A 20,096-nucleotide genomic window follows, 5' to 3' on the forward strand; every position below is an offset into this window, starting at 1 on the left:
ATAGAGACATAAAAAGAATCTCTAAGGTCAGGGCGTGACAGTAAATTAAGGTAAAATAAATAAGTACCGTAGCTACAGAAATGAAACCCATGAAATACACTCGCTGGAAATAAACACTTTTCCTAATATAATGACTTATAACATCCTTAACTTGCCCATTCACTAAATATACTGTTAATTATAAACTGGGTGGGTCGAGCCCTGAATGCTGATTGGCTGACAGACGTGGGATATTTAAGCAATAAGTCTCTAGGGGGTGTGGTATATGGCCAATATACGAAGGTTAAGGGCTATTCTTATGTACGACGCATTGTGGAGTGCTAGGACACAGCCCTTAGCCGTGGTATATTGGCCATATATCACAAACCCCCGAGGTGCCTTATTGCTATAAATTGGTTACCAACGTAATTAGAGCAGTAAAAATACAAATGTTTTGTCATACCCGTGGTATACGGTTTGATATATAATGGCTTTCAACCAATCAGCATTCAGGGCTCGAACCACCCAGTTTATAATAGACCATACACCACGGGTATGACAAAACATGATTTTTTTCTGCTCTAATTACGTTGATAACCAGTTTATAATAGCAATAAGGCATCTCAGGGGTTTGTGGTATATGGCCAATATACCACGGTTAAGTGCTGTGTCCTAGCACTCCGCCCTTAGCCGTGGTATTATGGCCATATACCACACCCCCTCAGGCATTGTTGCTTAAATAACTGATGCTGAGCACTAACGCTAGCTCATTAGCATAGCCAACACTTATTCTGAGGGAGACTAGCTAGTTAGCTACCACTAACCCTGCACAAACCTGTGGCTAACTCTGCTGCTGCACTTTTACTTTCTGGCTATTCTGCCCTTTCCACCTCATTCACTGCTGCCTGCTCAACCTGAGAAGCTCAGAATATCCGTATTTGCTCTGTGCTGTGCTAAACTGCAGACTGACTGAATGACAGGCGTTTTGCTGAATGATGACAATAACCACGTTTCCAGCCACAGTTTTTATGCGAGTAAAGTCATACCATATAAAAAAAAATATCAGAAAGCTGTGATGAAAGGAAGTTTCGGTACAATTTTATAAATGCTGACAGATCATTTGTTCGTTCGACATGGTGGGATCTTTTTGTTTCGATAAAATGATGCGAGAAAAGCCGGTGGAAACGCCTTTATGCGCAAATATTGATATAACAACCATCATATTGAAGTAAACTTGGAGTCACGAGATGACATGTATGGTCCTCCCACTACGACTCCGGAAACCATGCAGTGTAGCGACCCGCACAGACAGCTGTGTGTTATGTGTTAGGCTAGGAGGTGGTTGTGTTGTACTGACCAGTACCCGGTGTTCGCGGGGTCCGACATGTCAATCAACCTGCTATCTGCCAATCACGGGAATGCCTGGAATGTTCTGATGCCGGGCATCCTGGTGGTTGGCGGAGTGGCATGGAGGGGGGTTGGGCAGGGGGGTGAAGCATTGGAAGTTAAGACCAGGTTCAGCCTTTGTTCTCTCTCTCTTACGTCTGGGCTTCACAAGAGAAGGTCACGATTGGCTTGTGGGTTATCTGTCATCTATTTGGCGTGTGCTACGGCCCAAACAGTAGCCTGTGTAAAGTTGGTTTAATAAACCGTCAATTCGCAAACTCAAGCCTCTGTCTGGACAATTGTTCATTTATGATCTAGTCAGGTCATTACATTGGTGTCAGAAGTAAAAACGTTGATACAAGTTAGCCAGCTAGCTAGCTGACTTATGTGGCTAGCTACCGTAGGTGAGAACGGGGATTGAAAATGCTTCGAGGGAATCCGAAAGTGAAGGTGGAGGTAGGGGACTATTATGGCCAAGGAGGTGCGTGTGAATGGACGTCGGGGGTTCTGTCTGAGGAGATCGCCAGGGCGTCGGAGCGCAGAGGCCGCTTGAGGGAGGACGTTAGAGCGATGGCGGCTGAAGCGGGCATGAGTGCTTCGTCGACTGTATTTCGCGCGGATTCTGGTGGGCGGACCGAAGTGGTGACGTCGACGCGGCGTGACGAGGAATCTGGGGCTCAGGATGTAAACAAACATGGCGGCGCCCAGTTCCCGGCTGCGTCCGTATCTGTTAAGACCCCGAAGTATTCCGGTAAGGCGGATTGGGAAGCTTTTCATGCTCAGTTTGAACTGTTAGCTCATTTTAGGGGGTGGTCGGATGAAGAAAGGGCACTGCAGTTGGCTTTATGCCTCACGGATGAAGCTCTGGCCTGTTTGATATTGATTAGCCCCGAGGACAGGCATGATTATGGTGCTTTAGTGGGAGCACTGAGGAGGCGCTATGGACAGTGTGTACAGCCCGGGCTACTGCGCTCCGAACTGAGTAATAGACGCAGGCAGCCTGGAGAGCCTCTACGGGTGCTAGCTAATGACATTGAGAGCCTCTCTCGGCGGGCATATGCTCACATGCCCCCCTCCGTGCAGAGCGAGCTAGCACGGGACCAGTTCATACAGGCGCTCTCTCCTACGGAGCTGCGCATACAGACCCAGCTGGCTCATCCTGAGTCATTGCAGACAGCCTTGGAGATGGCTTTGGAGAGGGAGCTGGTGTGGGCTGGGGCTTTGGTGGGGGTGCAGGGAGACACACCCTCTGTGCGAGCTGGGGGGCAGAGCAGCCCGGAGCCGGAAAAGCCTGCTTGGGTGGCCGAAATGACAAAACTCATTCGTGCTGTGTCGCTACAGGCGGCACGAAACACACGCCCTGGTCCCAGGGTCTGCTGGGGTTGTGGCCAGCCAGGCCATCTGCGCCGAGATTGCCCCATGTCCCCCAGAGCTCAGGGAAACGGCTCGGGGTCCGCATAGACCGGGTAGTGCGGACCCCTGGCTTTCTATCCCAACCACCATCATCTTCAGGAGGAGCCCACCGGCACAGACGGGGAAGCAAGGCTCCACTTCCCCCAGAAGCAGACGAGGGCAAGCGGATGGAGCCTGTTGTTGTGGTGGGCCGGACCTGTGTTGGGGACTTTTGTCATGTCCCTGTCACTGTGGAGGGGGTGCCCTGCTCCGCCCTGGTGGACACTGGGTCCACAGTAACCCTGGTGAGGCCAGATATTGTGCCAGGTTGGACTCAGTGTGAGCCTACAACTGTGCAGCTCCGCACAGTCACAGGTGAGCTGGCACCCATGAAAGGGAAGGGAATAATGACTCTGACAGTAGGGGGCAGGACTGTGCGTAATCCTGTGTGGGTGGCGGCTGTGCAGGACCCTTGTATCCTGGGGTTGGACTTTCTTAGGAGCACAGGCTGCCAGTTAGACCTAAATAGGGGCACACTGAGCTTCCAGGGAGGGACGGAAGTCACCATGGCCCCCCCTAATGTCACATTCACTCAACCCAACAAACCCTTTACTCCAACAGTTAAAGCAGCAGAGACTCATGGCTGCGCCCCCTCCCCCACAGCTGTGTGTGACTTTTCCCCAGTCCCCCTGTCACCTACGGCGGTGTGTTACATTCCCCCAGCTACCTCCATGACACAGCCCTCTGTGAGCCCGGGCCGCACCCCCCCAGCCCAGCTACCCCAGATGGGAGAGGAGAGGACACTGTCTGCAGTGAGGGAGATATGGGGGAGGAACTGTGTTGGTCTTGACCCCGAGCAGCAGGAACGGTTGTGGCAGTTGCTGTTTGAATTCAGAGACAGCTTTGCGTTGAGTGAGGAAGAGGTGGGTCAGACTCATCTGGTGCAGCATGAGATCGACACAGGTGATGCTCGACCCATCAAGATGCGTCCCCGCCGTATCCCGCTGGCACGCCAGGAGGCGGCAGACAAGGCTGTGTTGGAGATGCAGCGGGCAGACTTCATTGAGCCCTCAGACAGCCCCTGGGCGGCGCCAGTCGTCATGGTTCCGAAGAAGGGGGGCAAGCTGAGGTTCTGTGCGGACTACAGGCGGCTGAATGAGGTAACCAGGAAGGACTCATACCCCATACCACGTATCGATGAGTCGCTGGACCTGGTTAGGGGGTCCTCCTGGTTCTCCTCACTAGACCTCCGCAGTGGCTACTGGCAGGTGCCCCTCTCCCCAGAGGCCAGAGCCAAAACTGCGTTCTCCACTAACAGAGGACACTGGCAGTTCAAGGTCCTGTGCTTTGGCCTGTGCAACGCTCCAGCTACTTTTGAGCGTTTGATGGACAGGGTGCTGGATGGCATCCCCCGACAGCAGTGTCTGGTATACCTCGATGACATCCTGGCCCATGGCAGCTCCTTCCAGTCAGCCCTGGGGGCGCTACGGCGTGTGCTGGAGAGGGTGGCTGCCGCAGGTCTGAAGCTCCACCCCGAGAAGTGCCACTTCATGAGGAGAGAGGTGTCCTTCTTGGGCCACCGAGTGGGGAAGGAGGGGATCAGCACCATGGAGGACAAGGTAGGGGCTGTCAGAGACTGGCCCACCCCCACCGACCAGCGTCAGCTGAAGAGCTTCCTGGGCCTGGCCTCGTACTACAGGAGGTTTGTACGGGGCTTCTCAAGCGTTGCTGCTCCACTGAACCGCCTGCTGCCGAAGGACAAGGCTTTCACTTGGACAGTGGAGTGTGAGGAGGCGTTCAACACCCTCAAACGTGCACTGATCGAGGCCCCCGTGCTCGCCCCCCCTGACCTCACCTTGCCCTTTATCCTGGACACAGACGCGAGCAATGTGGGCATGGGTGGGGTGCTGGCCCAGGTGGGGCCAGAGGGGGAGAGAGTGGTGGCGTACTTCAGCAAAACATTTGACAAACATGAGCGCCGCTACTGTGTCACCCGGCGGGAGCTCTTGGCTGTTGTGGCTTCCGTCAAACACTTCAAGTACTACCTGGGTGGTCTGCCCTTTACTGTAAGGACTGACCACTCTGCTCTCCAGTGGCTCATGTCTTTCAGAGAGCCAGAGGGGCAGGTGGCACGCTGGTTGGAGGAGCTTCAGCCGTATGACTTCACGGTGGTGCACAGGGCAGGGGCACGCCACTCCAACGCCGACGCCATGTCCCGTCGGCCCTGTACTGCAGACGGCTGCCGCCACTGTGAACGGAGAGAGGGACGGGAGAGAGAGCTGCGGGCAGAGGAGGGTGTCTGTGCCACAGTGTGTCGGGCGAGCGGGCCTGTCTGCTGTGAGCTGCAGACTGTCGACGTGGCTGAATGGCGGCAGCAGCAGGGACGGGACACAGACCTACAGCCAGTGCTACAGTGGGTAGAGGCGCAGGTGAGGCCACCATGGGAAGAGGTGACAGCGCTCTCACTCGCGACCAAAGGGTTGTGGTCGAAGTTTGAGAGACTGCGGCTGGCTGATGGCGTGCTACAGCGGGCATGGAAGGAGTCAGCTACGGGAGAGGAGAGGTGGCAGGTGGTGGTCCCAAAAGCATTGCGGGAGGCTGTGCTCCAGAGTACTCATGGGGGGGTGGGGACTGGACACTTTGGGGTCACAAAAACACTGCGCCGTCTCCGTCAGGGCTTCTACTGGGGGCAGCACAAGAGGGATGTGGAGGACTTTTGTCGCCGCTGTGACAACTGCACAGCGAGAAAGGGCCCCCCAGGCCGCTCTCATGCTCAGCTCCAACAGTTCCCAGTGGGGGCTCCCATGGAGAGGGTGGGAGTGGATGTAGTTGGGCCGTTCCCCACCACAGACAGTGGAAACCGCTGGGTGCTCACGGCCATGGACTATTTCACAAAATGGCCCGAGGCCTATGCTCTGCCTGACCAGGAGGCAGAGACCATCGTCGACGCCCTGACAGCGGGGATGTTCAGCAGGTTTGGAGCTGCAGAGTCCATCCACAGCGACCAAGGCAGAAACTTTGAGTCCCGTGTGTTCGCCACCATGTGTGAGAGGCTGGGTATGCACAAGACCCGCACTACTCCTCTCCATCCTCAAAGTGATGGCCTTGTGGAGCGCTTCAACAAAACGCTTGGACAGCAGCTGGCCATCGTCTCTTCCAAACACCAGCGTGACTGGGACAAGCACCTGCCTATGGTCCTCATGGCATGCCGCTCCGCTGTCCAAGACTCCACCTCCTGCACGCCTGCCCTCCTCATGCTGGGGAGAGAGATCCGCACCCCTGCGGAGATGGCGTTTGGTCGGCCCCTGGATAGCCCTCATGTTCCTCCGGGGCCAGAGTATGCCCGGAGACTCCAGGACCGCCTGGAGACAGCCCACACCTTCGCCAGAGAGCAGCTGGTGAATGCAGGTGTGAGGCAGAAAAGGAACTATGACGTGCACACCCGGGGAAGGCACTTTGTGGCTGGGGAGCTGGTCTGGGTCTACAGCCCCCTAAGGAAAAAAGGCAGATGCCCCAAGTTGGACAGTCACTGGGTGGGACCCTGCAGTGTCCTGGAGAGGGTAGGGGAGGTTGTGTACCGGGTGCAGCTTCCTCCCAGGGGGAGAAAGGTGGCACTGCACCGGGACAGGTTAGCCCCATACAGAGGGGCCTCTTCTCCCCAAACCCCAGGAACCCCCACAATTCCCCTCTCTGGCAATGACATTCTCCAGGCACCCACCCTCAGGTGCCGCAGACAAGGCTCCAGACAGCCCACTCCCCCTGTCTCCCCCCCTGTGTCACCGCGTGGTTCCCCAGAGCCACGGACTGTATTACCCGTTCCCGCTTCCTTGTCCCCCATATCCCTGCCTTCATCCCCTGGTTCCCAGAGGGGCACTCTGCGACCATCACGGCCACGCAGGCAAAGGAGACCTCCGGGTCGCTTCAGAGACTTTGTTTGTTCCCTCGGGGACGAGGGACTTTGTGGTGGGGGGGCTGTGTAGCGACCCGCACAGACAGCTGTGTGTTATGTGTTAGGCTAGGAGGTGGTTGTGTTGTACTGACCAGTACCCGGTGTTCGCGGGGTCCGACATGTCAATCAACCTGCTATCTGCCAATCACGGGAATGCCTGGAATGTTCTGATGCCGGGCATCCTGGTGGTTGGCGGAGTGGCATGGAGGGGGGTTGGGCAGGGGGGTGAAGCATTGGAAGTTAAGACCAGGTTCAGCCTTTGTTCTCTCTCTCTTACGTCTGGGCTTCACAAGAGAAGGTCACGATTGGCTTGTGGGTTATCTGTCATCTATTTGGCGTGTGCTACGGCCCAAACAGTAGCCTGTGTAAAGTTGGTTTAATAAACCGTCAATTCGCAAACTCAAGCCTCTGTCTGGACAATTGTTCATTTATGATCTAGTCAGGTCATTACAATATTGAAGTAAACTTGGAGTCACGAGATGACATGTATGGTCCTCCCACTACGACTCCGGAAACCATGCAGTGTATTAGGCTACAGATTACATAAATGATGAACTGCACAGGGTGGTGAAAGTGCACGGTGATATTGATGCTCCTTTCCAATAAATATCGAGGGTCTAAATTCTGGTGACGTGATGATTGACTGCGGTTTGACAAATGTAAATATTATCCATAAAAATGTAATCATGTAGACTAGTCTAACCACACAGCCTATCCCCACTGTATCTGCGAGGTGTTGGCTAGCGTGCATGTGCCAAGACCAGAGTAGGCACATTGTCATTTAAAAGCAACAGTTTGTGACAAAACTATCTGTACAGTTGAAAATGCAATGGAAACAAATGTAACTTTTTATGTAGTCCATGAACACTTTTTTGTTTGCACTACTTCGTCACGCGCTGATTATCTGCAACAAGTTCGTTTGGTGGAAACACAACTCGTGGGAAAATGCGCATATTTTCTTTATGCAGATTTTATAATATTGACATGTAAATCTGTAACCAATTGGATGGAAAGCTAATGTCATCTAAACGGTGCTATAGTTGTAGGGGACGTGAACGGTCCACTGCATTGTAAAATCTTGGTCAATCACAGTAGCTACCGTGTCACTTCAGGGGCTTCTCGCAATGCCTACTACAGGGTTTCCCCACTACATAATCCCTCATATCAAAATTAGTTTTTTTGTCATAATTCAAGGGTAGGGTTAAGAAGGGTTAGCAGTGTGTTTAAGGTTTGATTTAAAATCAGATTTTAAGAAGATACATTTTCAAAATGGGCGGAGTTTAACCATAATTATGACTTTGTTGCTGTGTTAACTAGTGACAACCCTACTACTGCCTAGCGCATTACCCTACTACTTCCTAATGCAATATATTGTATTGTTTATTTTTGTCATCAAAATTTGTCAGGAAAAACATTTGGTTTAAATACTGCATAGCATTATGTGTGGTTATGGGAACTCAAAAGGTTCTGGGCTGGACCAAAAACAACCGGGGAAGAAGCCCAAGCCCAAGCCCAGCACCGTGGAAACCTAAAGCTTTAAGGAGTGGTAGCCTACTGTAAATGAGAAGTTTGACACATCAATAGGCTGCTGAGTGTCAAGAGTTGAATTAATCAGTAATTTTCTATCCAATTGTATACAATCATTCATAGCTTGATCATGTTACACCAAAGATTCATGTTACACCAAAGAAAATCATGTGAATTTTTTTCTCACAGTTGGGTATACAATCATGTCTGGTGGTTGGATCAGCTGCAGCACTTGATGGTAAATCCCAGAATACATACTGGATCAATCAGTCCCACAAACCACATGTGGGACATGCTGACCCAGTGACAACAAACAGCCAATTCCTTTAGGTCTAATTACTAGTGCATGGGCACTTCCTGGGGTGTATGCCTACCATTGTTGCTATGACAACATAACTATCTATGGAGCAGCAGAGACTTTAGGGGGCACATAGGGGCTGATATATTAGCATGGGCATATTTGGCCTCGTTAGAGGGCTAAAAGATGAAAGGGAACCCCTAGAATGAGAACATTTCTGCTGGAGGGAACATCAAAGCGCATAGAAAATTAACAATAAGTTCGAGGTTCTGCTGAGAAAAAGTTTTTTTTCCTCATGGTGTATCAGTGGAGAATTATTCATTATCCAACAATAGGTAGATTTCAAGGGCACATGATTAAAATACCTCATCCGATAGCAAGCCATTCAGCCAATAGAGGCTTAGCAACACAATGAGTATGGCCAAACTTTTTCCTCCCTAAAGAAGAAAGAATACACTGGCACTATCAAGCTGCTCTCTACGGACTTCACTGAAGGCTACACCAGGGGGCAGCCTCAAACATGGTTCTCACTGTGTACGGAAATGGAAAACACCCATTGCTACAGTACACGTGGTGGCACTTAAAAAAAAAAAATGTAAGAAAAAATGGGGAGGATGGGCTCATAGCAATGGCTGGAACGAAATAAATGTCATGGTATCAAACACATCTGGTTTTCCATGTGTTTGATACCAGTCCACTCATAATGAGCTGTCCTCCCCCCACCAGCCTCCTCTGCTACACACCCAGCAGGTCCTGCTATGAAATGGAACATTTCATGACAATGGCTTGTTCCAATTGACCAGGAGGACTGAGGAGGTGTTCTGTATGTGTAGGCAGGTCTTGTGTGGACTGTGTCTACAGATGTGTAGACACTACAGAGCCATGGTATGAGACCAGATTAACACAAACACACTGAACCTCTGACATGGGTGTTAAGTGTGCCACGAGCTACTGCTTCCCCATGTGGCCATCAAATGAGCTTTGGTCTTATCAACATTTGTATTACGTCAATAGTTTATCGACATACCACAAGAATGTGTCAAATAGGCTACCTCCCCACACACACCACGTGAAAGACATGAAGTTCCATCTTACATAGACAATAATACTTTACACAACCACAAGAACTGTCACTTTGGAAGTATGATGGTGCAGTAGAATCTTCAGGAAGCTGCAGAGGAAACACATTAGGTTGATGGAGGGGTGTGACCAATTATCCCTGTTTGTTCTTCCACATGGCTGTCAGTAGGCCTACTCAAAAGCAAGTTCAGTCTAGTACAGACTGAATGAAAGACCGAGACAGAATGCATAACATTTTATTAAATCGTTTGGGGAATGACCTCATCTCAGAGGGAAGATCCTCGGAGCTAGATGATGCGATGGCAGGTACCCCTACGAGAGATATAACACTGCGGATGATGATAACGTTTGTAACCTTTAACATGTACATTTCCACATACAATCGGAAACCACACACACACCTGAAAATAATGCAACTTTGAAAAGTCTGACCAGCAGACACTATATCCCAGCGATCAGAACAGTGGCAGATTCCTAGTTAAACACTCCCAATGTCACACTCCTCTTTAGACACACCGACTTGGGGAAACAAACATAGACAACATAAACCTGACTTAAAATAATTCACAGGCAGGCTCTGAATGTAGACATCTGGTGTCAATAGTAAACAGACAGAGACACAGACAGAGACACATACATTAAAGAAATGTGGACACGTGCACCATCTCACATGCTCCATTCTTTCTAGTCACTGCTTGGCTTCAACACTTTGCTGTGTGCGGAAAAGCATGTGGCAGGTAAATTACACCTCACCCTATTCAGAAAACAGTTGTGATAATAGGTATGTGAACATTCTACATCTGAAATCAGAGTTACGATGGGCAGGTGAGTAGAGGAGTAGAGCCTGGAACAGCTGCTACATTGTGATGTCATTCAGTGCACTTCCTGGTGGAGTGGCCTGCTCTAACTACTAGAATAATGGTGTGCTTGTGTTGCATTACCAGTCCATGACCAAGCCTTGCTCCTGTGTTTGAGAGTATGTCAAGTCCTGCCTATGGCACAATGAGGACTTGTGGTTGACAGATCAAATGGTGGCGTAGCTAAGAGCTAAGGGATTGGAAACACGTATACACCACATTTGTGCTCGCACACACACACACACAATTCTGTTGTTTTGTATCAGCGCGTGACAGGGAGTTCCCAGGTAAAGAAGGTGGGACCAGGCACAAACAGGATACAGGAAATTACCCTTTAAAAACGAGGGCTAATCAAAAGCCTGCTCTGAAATAATGGATACAATGTTAGTCCTGTTCCTGACAGGCTAACAAGGTCCAGTTGATAAATCATTTCTGGGGAGAAACTGACCACTGCAGTATGTTAACATGGTTCTTCCATATACCGTCATTATAAATACACAAACAAATGGGATACTTTTAACCTAAATTACCACAAAGTAACATTTAGTACATGTTATACTGAACAAAAAATAGAAAAACGCAACATGCAACAATTTCAACGATTTTACTGAGTTACAGTTCATATAAGGAAATCAGCCAATTGGTTACCTGTGGTCTGTGGCTGTGAGGCCAGTTGGATGTACTACCAAATATGGTAGAGAAATTAACATTACATTCTCTGGCAACAGTTCTGGTGGACATTCCTGCAGTCAACATGCCAGTTACATGCTCCCTCAAAACTTGAGACAAACTTGGCATCTGTGGCCTTTTGTTGTATGACAAAACTGGACAGTTTAGAGTGGCCTTTTATTGTCACCAGCACAAGGTGCACCTGTGCAATGATCATGCTGTTTAATCAGTTTCTTGATATGCCACACCTGTTAAGTGGATGGATTATCTTGGCAAAGGAGAAATGTTCACTAGTAAACAAATTTGTGCCAAAATTTTTAGAGAAATAAGCTTTTTGTGTATATGGGACCAACACGTTACATGTTGCATTAATATTTTTATTCAGTATACGTACTTTTGTGTTTAGTGATCTGCACCAGTTTCTTAGTCAAACATTCTGTGGTATATGGTTTGTGGCCACTACTCAGGGGCTTGAGTCCTGGGCAAAATTACACTATTTTCTATTTTTAACCCATAACATGTCTCTAAGACAGGCACACGCCTCACATGTATGTAGCCTACCTGATGAGTCACACTTTCTCTAAGAGCAAGCTAGCAACACTATACAAATAGATTTAAGGACATGGGTTATTGAAAATGTATATGTACTTTAACTGATGGCTTGTAGGCCTCAATTCCCCCTATGATATAATTACTAACCAGCCAACCTCACTGAGCACTGCCCTGCTGAACAAAGACATGTTGTGATTCAGCATGTTGGTTTACTGGGGGAGGAGGTACTGGGAAGGGTGGGTGTGTTTCAACACAGGCTATTTGTTTGTATTTGTTCCTGGTTGGTCCAGGTGGTTAGCTGTTAGGTCTGGGTGGGGTGTGTGTGAGAGTGGGGTGAGAGTCCAGCTGTGTAACAGATATAATGTAGCAGTAGCTATTTCTCATAGGTTTGTTCAGTGGTGGATAAAATATATCTACCCTATGAATCGTATGAAGTGGACAGAGCAGGGGAAGTGACAACTGCCAAGCTTCATTTCCATCATGAGCCGTTTGTTTTGCAAATGTGCTGTTTTTATCTGAACAGAGAAATGACTTATTGCTTATGTAAGTTTGTCCTGATGTCCCCTTAGCAGTGGGCTCAAATTCAGAGGCATAACCCACATAACCCTGACCATAGAGAGACATTAAATAACGTGTTTGATGTAATTCTGTGACCCTGACTGTCACCTCAGATGACCTTTTACTGCATGGGAAAACCTAACTTTTAGACATGACCCATGGTTCATTATGGCTAAGATCAGATCAGCTAGAGAATAACCCACATGTAATGGCTTCCAGAAATAGATATTGCCAAGTCATCATTTCGATAGGGAGACAGTAGATACTGAATTTGTGTATGTTGGCTAAGGGATACTGTTACTATCCTGCATTCCTTCGAAAGCCATTTGTCCATCCCTGCATGAGGAAGTTGAATAAGAAGCTGCAGCCAGAGTAATGTTGGTGATGGTAGAGGCCCTAGATAGGCCTATTCATGGTAGAACTATTATATAGTATTAATGCGCATTGACACATATGAAGGAATAGAGGACTGGGCCCTCTCCCTCTAGTCTCATACTTGTGTTACTTTCAGGAAGGCAGTGTGGGAGGGGGATATGCAAATAAATGCAGAGGGTGCCCCCTATTAGGGCCCGGCAGCCGCCCTGTCAGCTCACAGTGGACTGTTGTCACCCCGACAGAGAGTCCACCACACCCGTAGCTACAGACTGCACCAGGGCCACACCAACTGACAGACTTGCACTTGGCTTTTCCTAAGTGCTGAAGAACTCTTTCTCTGACAACTTTTTTCCATGTCAGCTTCTCATCTATGGATTTTGGTTACTCAGCATGAAGTCTTTGCTTTAGAACTGACCGTTTTCTAGTTCTGTGAGGTGTTTTTAGTGAGATGCTATATCTGAATTATACATCCCTTTTACGTCTGACACCTCTGAGGATTCAAGTTTTATGATTTCCCTCAAGCTGAACTTAAAAATTGCCTGTAAGGCAGACTTACTTTTTCTTTAGAAACTACACTGCCATTCTTTCTGTCAGCAGTTTATTTTATTTTTCGTCTACCTTTCCTTGAGTGGGAGTAACGATGCACATTGTGGTGGCATTACATCCCATTCTCCTCCTGTCAGTCACTCTGTCACTGGCTGATGCCAAATCCTACAGACCCCACCAGTCCAACCTCTACAAAGCTGGACCCAATCCTCACCACCTTGTCCATGGGAAGCCCACCAGCAGGCACAAGTGAGTACTCACTCGGACTATACTGGGCTATACTGGGCAGAGGGGGCTGACTATAGATTGGCTCAGTATTCAGTGCATACTGTAGTTGATTATCGGTTGTCCTGGTCAATTTTCTTTCGCCTAGTTTTCTCAAGCCAGTTAGAAATGTTGTAAGTTTGTTTTTAGGTATAAAATACATTTTTAAGACTGTTATCTGATGTATTTCTTCCCCATCATCCTCCCTCTGACAGAAACCACTGTGCCTATGTGGTTGAGAAGACTATGTCATTCACCATGCAGAATGGTGTAACACCCTATGTCAAGGCTGAGTACAACAAGTGTGCCTGGGGTCAGAAGTGTTCAACCCTCATGTGAGTGATCCATACTACACGAGACAACTATTCCTAATAGTTCTACAAACAAACCTACTGCCTTTGACATTGCTACTGTTGTTGCTGCTTCTACTACCGCCTACCAATACCATGGCTACTATGTGTATAACTGCTGTAAAAACAACCGCTATTATTGTTTCTGCTGCTATTACTATATGAAAAGGTTATGAAAACAGTACTGCCATTTTTCCTTCTGCTGTTCACAGACGTCACCTTACGCAGTTTCTTGAGTCATGTTTTATATATTTTTTCCCATCAACCCACAGGTACCGTCTGATGTACAAGCCAGTCTATAAAGTTGCCCATAAGACTCTCACTGAGCTGGAATGGCGTTGCTGTCCAGGCTACTCTGGCTATGGCTGCATGGAGGGACCCCCAGCCTACAACCACCCAATTAAGGCGATGCCTCCATTCAAGGGCTCAACATTCAAGGGCCCACCCATTAAAGGAAATCCCTGGAGTCAGACCAAGGGCCCTCCTCCCATGAAATCTTACCCAATGCTTGCCAAGGACCCTCCCATGAAGGGACCTCCTCCTATGAAGTCTTACCCCATGAAAGCAAAAGGTCCTCCTCCCAGCAAGTCCTACCCTATACGTCACTTTGGGCCTCCTATGACCCCCCCCTCCTACCCAGTGTCCTCCTTTGAGCGTTACCCTTCTGTGCCACAGCACCACCGACAGCCAGACCACCACGAGCCTGGACCAGACCATCACTCAGATCCAGATCACCACGAGCCAGACCAACATAAACCTGAACCAGACCACCATGAGGAACCAGACCACCAGGGGCCAGACCACCACCAACCTGAATCTGATCTAGAGCCAGACCATCACCAGCAACCTGGACCAGACCAACCTGATCACCCATACCACACAGATCACTCAGAGCTGGAGCCCGTTGCTGAAGAAACAGCCCCCCCTGCTGGCAGCCAAGAAATCAATGGTGAGGCAGAGTGCTATTCCAATGCATTTTCAGTACTGCTGTACATCATGAATATTACATGTACATAAGATTCTTACCATAAATGTCCAGAAACTCCATTGATTTTGGCAACATTCTTCAAAGACTTTATGAAGACAAATACTCCTTAAAATGAACACTTATGTTACATTACAATTACTCTCTCGATCTCTCTGATGTATGATTGTGTATGTAACACTCTTCTCTCCGCTGTAGGCCAGGCTCTAGACACGGTGGGCAGTGAGTCTGCAGAGCGTCTGGATCGGATGGAGGAGGACATGCGGCATCTATCCCGGGGTCTGGAGACTCTTAGTGGGACAGTGAACGGTCTGGAGGACAGCCTGCGTGCCTCACTACGTGAGGATGCCAGCAGGATGCTCTCCGCCCTTCTGTCTGCATCACCAGGCCCTGTCCCCGCTCTGTCCTCCTCCCCCCACTCCATTGTAGGCTTTGCAGACATCCCAGGAGGGAACCCTGATGCAGAGGGCCTGGATGGGGGCCTGGATGGGGGCCAGGCGTTCCCAGGGCTGGGCGAGCTGACGGGAAGGGTGGAGGAGCTCCGGGCTGAGCTGCAGGCAAAGGCCGCTGAGCTGGAGGAGCTGAGAGGCACGGTTATCAAGCACGACGGCACACTGAAGAAGATGTCAGGAGGGATGGCTAGCTTAACAGGGACCCCATTGAGAGACACCCAGAAGGCCATGGAGGATGTAGTGGACGTCAAGTTGGGTGGGGCCCGGACAGAGATCATCGATGGGTTTGAGAAGCGCGTGGAGAGTGCTGAGAGCCGCTGTGAAGAGAATGCCGGGGAGGTGAGGCGGCAGTGCCACAGAGAGCAACAGGAGAGGCAGGAACAGATGGAGCAGGCCCTGGAGGGCAGCGCAACGGGACTGAGGAAGGAGCTGGGACATGTGCAGGCTCAGATTCAGGGACATGACCTGACAGAGGGATGCTGTGGTACAGTCACTGGCCTGGCTGAGAGGGTGCATATGCTGGAACAGTCAGTGGCAGTCCTCAACCAGTCCCAGGAGCACTTGAGGGTGGAGTTGGGTGGGCACAAGGCCCATGTAGAGGGCATGCTGGAGGGCCGTCTGGGGTATGTGGAGGCTAAGCTCAACCTGACAGGGAGTGGAAAGGTCAAGGGTGGCAGAAGTGGGAGCAGTGGTAGTGGCGGGGTCCAGGGTAGCAGCTTAGAGGGAGAGATGGGTCCAGGTGGCCTGGAAGCCCATCTGGAGGGGAAGCTGAAGGCTCTGGAGGGTCGTCTTCTGACGGCTGTGGAGGAGCTGGGGAACGCTACAGCCCCTGCCCTGATTGAGGGCCACGTCGTGCCCACGCTGGAGACAAAGCTGGAGTCCCTCAGGAGAAGGCTGGAGCTGGATGTGGACAGTGTGCAGAAACAGCTGCGTGGCTTGGAACTCCTCTGCATGTCCTCCTCTCAGACCATCCACCAGGGAGTCACAGCCACATTGAACACTCATGTGGTGGAGGAGGACAAGAAAGGAGGAGGAGAGTTGAAGGGTCTCCTGGATGTGCAGGCTGACCGTCTGAACAGTGTTAATCTCACCCTGCAGAGCCTCCTGACCAGACTGTCCCAGAGGGAAGACCACCGGGAGGGAGAGGGGAGCTCAGTCCAGGGTGAAATCATGCTGCTTAAATTCAACGTCCGCTCCGTGAACCGCATCTTGAAGGGCCTGAAGGAGTCTGTAGTGTCAGTGGTCCGGGATGTGGGGCACGCCAACACCACATGGCAGGAGCGGGAGGAGCGCCTGGCCCAGCAGGTGAAGGGCGTGGTGCAGCTGGTGGGGCGCCAGGCCTCCATGCTGGGGGCGGGAGAGAGGAGGCTGACCCGGCTTAAAGGAGAGCTCCAGGAGCTGAGGAGGCGGCTGGCTGGGGAGGTAAAGGGCTGCCGCTCCACTGCTCTGGGAGTCCAGAAGGAGGTGGTGGAGGTGGGGGGGCGCTTGGCCAGCATGGAGGGCCAGTGTAAAGGCTTCAGTCACTTGGCCGAGGATCTGGAGAGGATCAGGGCAGCGCTGGAGAGGCAGTCAGATGTGTACCTCTCCCAGGTCAACGGCACCCTCACTAATCACGCTCACCAACTGTCTGAGCTAAGACAGGAACTCAGGAACTGCACGTCGAAGGCAGAGCCCACCCAGCAGAGCCTATTCCTCGTAGAGCCAGAACAGTTAAGAGGAGACCAGTAACCTGTCATGAAACCATTTACTGTAAGAGGGAGGCCAGTGTTCTGTACGGAATGATAATGGACCATTATCTTGAGCCCCAGAGGGCTGGTGGTGGTAGAAACAAAAGGGTAACGTTTCATCCCACTGGCGATCCCCATAGAGAATTTCTAATTGTGTTGAGTTTTGTTTAGCAAAATGTTTACACTTGATTTTTTTTATTGCTGTTCTTTAGTAGGCCTTTGAGTTTACAGGTATCCAAGATACTACATTTTTATTTTGTATGATTATCACCTTTTGTATTTTACATTTTTATAAAACATTACAGTTCTTTGTGACCTGCATTCCTCTTGCTGTTAAAGTATTGTTTGTATAATAAAGAGGCGTTATGTCACTGTTGCTCTATGGTCTGAAATGTATATACTTGTAAGAATAAAAGTATCAATTTGACAACAGTAAATAAAAAGATGTACTTAAATCCATCAGTGAGTGAACACAATGGCAAAAGTATGACATTAGGCCACATCTAAAGCCACCAGAGGGCAACAGAGAGACAGATTACTCTGTCACTACCCATTGAGAAGCAAAATACTGAGCTTTCAGTCTGTCTGTCTTATTACACATATTGGCCAAGTCCATTGATACTGAAGGGTCACTTGCACCTTCAATTTCATCCATTTGTAAAACATGAAATAAAATATGTAGTTTTGCTTAGACTGAATTGATTATTCAATCAAGATATTGAATTTGGCCATTCAGTACCCCTCGTCAAAATGTGGTGCATGATGCTCCTGAATGCAAATCAGACATATCAAAGGAAACTAAAAGCATCATCAGGGTGAGGACTAGACAGACACTCGACACAGAGACTGTTGACTGTCTCTGTTCCCAAAGCACCCATCTCTGATGGGTCCTTATGACAGCCCATAGGTGACCTTCCTACTAACCCTCCCCTGTCAGTTCCTGTTTCCCATCTGACATCCCACCATTAAAATTACTGATTTGTGTGAGATGAACTGCGGTTATGTGAAAGTGTTTTGGCCACAGATGTGGAGAATGGTGGTGTATAGTAATGCAATGCCTGGGAGGGAGAGAAGGAGAGAAAAAAAAAAGACACGAAATGTAGGAGGCAAGATTGGATGCTGAAGGATAGTCATCTGCATGCACACACACACACACACACAGCACTGCGGTTGGTTGTATCCAGTGGGACCTGTCACACGTTATCACCTTCAGAACACTCTTTTAAGCACCGCCTCCTTACCATCCACTTCCTCCCTTTAAATCAGCAGCACACCAAAACAAATCCATCCTATAATCATATCTCTCCTAATCAACTCAGTTGTATTTCTCCTCAGGACAAACAAGACAACCTCAGATCTTCTCATTAACAATGCGCTCAGGCTTAGCGATAGGAATATCCCTTTCCATCAAACGTTCTTATGTCTCGGGAACGGGATGGTCAGAAAGGGAGCCGCATGACAGAAAATCCATTACATTGGAGATAAATGTTGTCTGAGCAAGGCGCCATCTTGAAATGCACAGCTCTCACGTCTCCGCTTGACTCCAACAGAACATGGCTGTGCAGGTTGCAGTCCTGCTGTTTTTCATTTAACCTACACTTAATTGACCATTATTGTCACAAGTGGTCGGAGAGTGCAGCACACTCACTAGGCTTCCTGGATCATATAATTCAGTAACTGATTAAAATAAAAAAGACAAGAACAAAAACTAGCAGAAGCCTAATTTTGATAGCATCAGGGCTCCCCACATGAAAAAAATATTACATTATACTATTGTCTATTGTCACTAGTGTTTTTGCAGACTTTACTGTGGTAATCACTGTAGTGTTTTTGCCGACATGACTATAGTATACTATAGTATTCACTGAAGGGTTTTTGTGGACATGACCGTAGTATACACAGAGTGTACAAAACATTAGGAACACCGTCCTTTCGTCCTCAGAACAGCCTCAATTAGTCGGGGCATGGACTCTACAAGGTATTTATATGGGCAGGTTCAAACTGGGCCTTTCACCCAGACAGAGCTGAGTAGTTGAGCACGACAAACAACTCTCATGAACAACAACCAGTATGTGTCATTAAAATGTGAGTACAAACCTTTTATCTTATAAAATCGGATGGCTGCAAAATTCTAGCGGATCAGTCAAATAGCTATTTTGAGTCTATTGACCTGTTCTCTTTGGTACTTCTAGTGTTAATGGCCACATTAATAATTGTTGCATTTTTTGTGCATTGCCTTTGTTATGCTAACTAGACCTCCTTTATGGCTATGCTTGCTACTTCTGTTAGCTTTATATTGTTTGCTTGCCATGCTATGCTATGTAACCATTAAATTAGCCTGCTATTGTTTCGGTCTACCATGCCACAGGCTACTGCACCCCCTTTCTGACCATTCATTATTAACTGCTGCTATATTTATGCTTATTTCATTTGCATATTGTCATTGATTATTGCCATTAACAGCTGATTAATTATGCATGCTCATTGCTGTTATTAACAGTTATTATTTGCACCTTTCTGTCTCCTTTAAGATGAACCATACTCCATGCAAAGCCAACCAAGTCTCAATTCAAGACAAGAGTCTCATGTCAACAATTGTCAGTCATTCCCTGCCATGTATCATCTCCATTACCTGAGTCTATAAAGACTCTTAAACTGAACTGCATCTCTGCCTGCTTTTTAACTGGAATCCCACAGTAGATGGGCATCACCATAACCCTCACCTAAACATCAATCAGCTACAATCTTGTAACTGAACAATATTGTGTGGCAGGCTAGGAACCAAAGTTTTGGTTAGCGTTTCCCCTGGGCACCCTTATTAGGGGAGGACATGCAGGATATGTATAAAAGCACCCCTTGGCCATGTTCAGGTGAGAAGCTATAGGGGTGCTCGTGTTGTTGTGGGTGCGAGAGTGGCCGGTGCGAGAGTGGCAGGTTGAGGTGGCCAAGGAGAGTAGTGCAGAAGATGTTGTATGCTGAGGCAGTGAAGAAGATAGAGGAGGGTGGATGAAGGGTGAGGGATTCTGAGAGGATCCCTGTGAATAGTAGATCTGTGCCAGAACAGAGGGCAAGGCCAATGAGTGATATGTTTTCATAAGGTTGGCTTCTTAGCGTTCATAGCAATGGTTATCAATGGTACTGCAGAGATTA

At 48.9% G+C, this 20,096-nt stretch overlaps 1 protein-coding gene across 1 annotated transcript; it reads left to right on the forward strand.

The window, feature by feature from the left end:
* The first annotated feature begins 12,836 nt into the window (after nucleotides 1–12,836).
* On the forward strand, nucleotides 12,837–17,326 carry emilin3a (elastin microfibril interfacer 3a). Its single transcript, XM_071347888.1, has 4 exons — nucleotides 12,837–13,417; nucleotides 13,648–13,767; nucleotides 14,055–14,731; nucleotides 14,966–17,326. The coding sequence occupies exons 1-4, from the start codon at nucleotides 13,263–13,265 to the stop codon at nucleotides 16,945–16,947; spliced, it is 2,934 nt and encodes a 977-aa protein (XP_071203989.1). The 5' UTR covers nucleotides 12,837–13,262; the 3' UTR covers nucleotides 16,948–17,326.
* Nucleotides 17,327–20,096: the final 2,770 nt, after the last annotated feature.

The sequence above is a fragment of the Salvelinus alpinus genome, chromosome 17, assembly GCF_045679555.1.
Source record: "Salvelinus alpinus chromosome 17, SLU_Salpinus.1, whole genome shotgun sequence".
In the NCBI taxonomy this organism is placed as follows: domain Eukaryota; kingdom Metazoa; phylum Chordata; class Actinopteri; order Salmoniformes; family Salmonidae; genus Salvelinus; species Salvelinus alpinus.

Bases quoted from the DNA above. Each gene is read 5' to 3' on its own strand.
- emilin3a (XM_071347888.1), top strand. From the start codon at position 13,263: ATGCACATTGTGGTGGCATTACATCCCATTCTCCTCCTGTCAGTCACT. The intron at 13,768-14,054 runs GTGAGTGATCCA...ATCAACCCACAG, and splicing joins CAGAAGTGTTCAACCCTCAT to GTACCGTCTGATGTACAAGC. The intron at 14,732-14,965 runs GTGAGGCAGAGT...TCTCCGCTGTAG, and splicing joins TGGCAGCCAAGAAATCAATG to GCCAGGCTCTAGACACGGTG.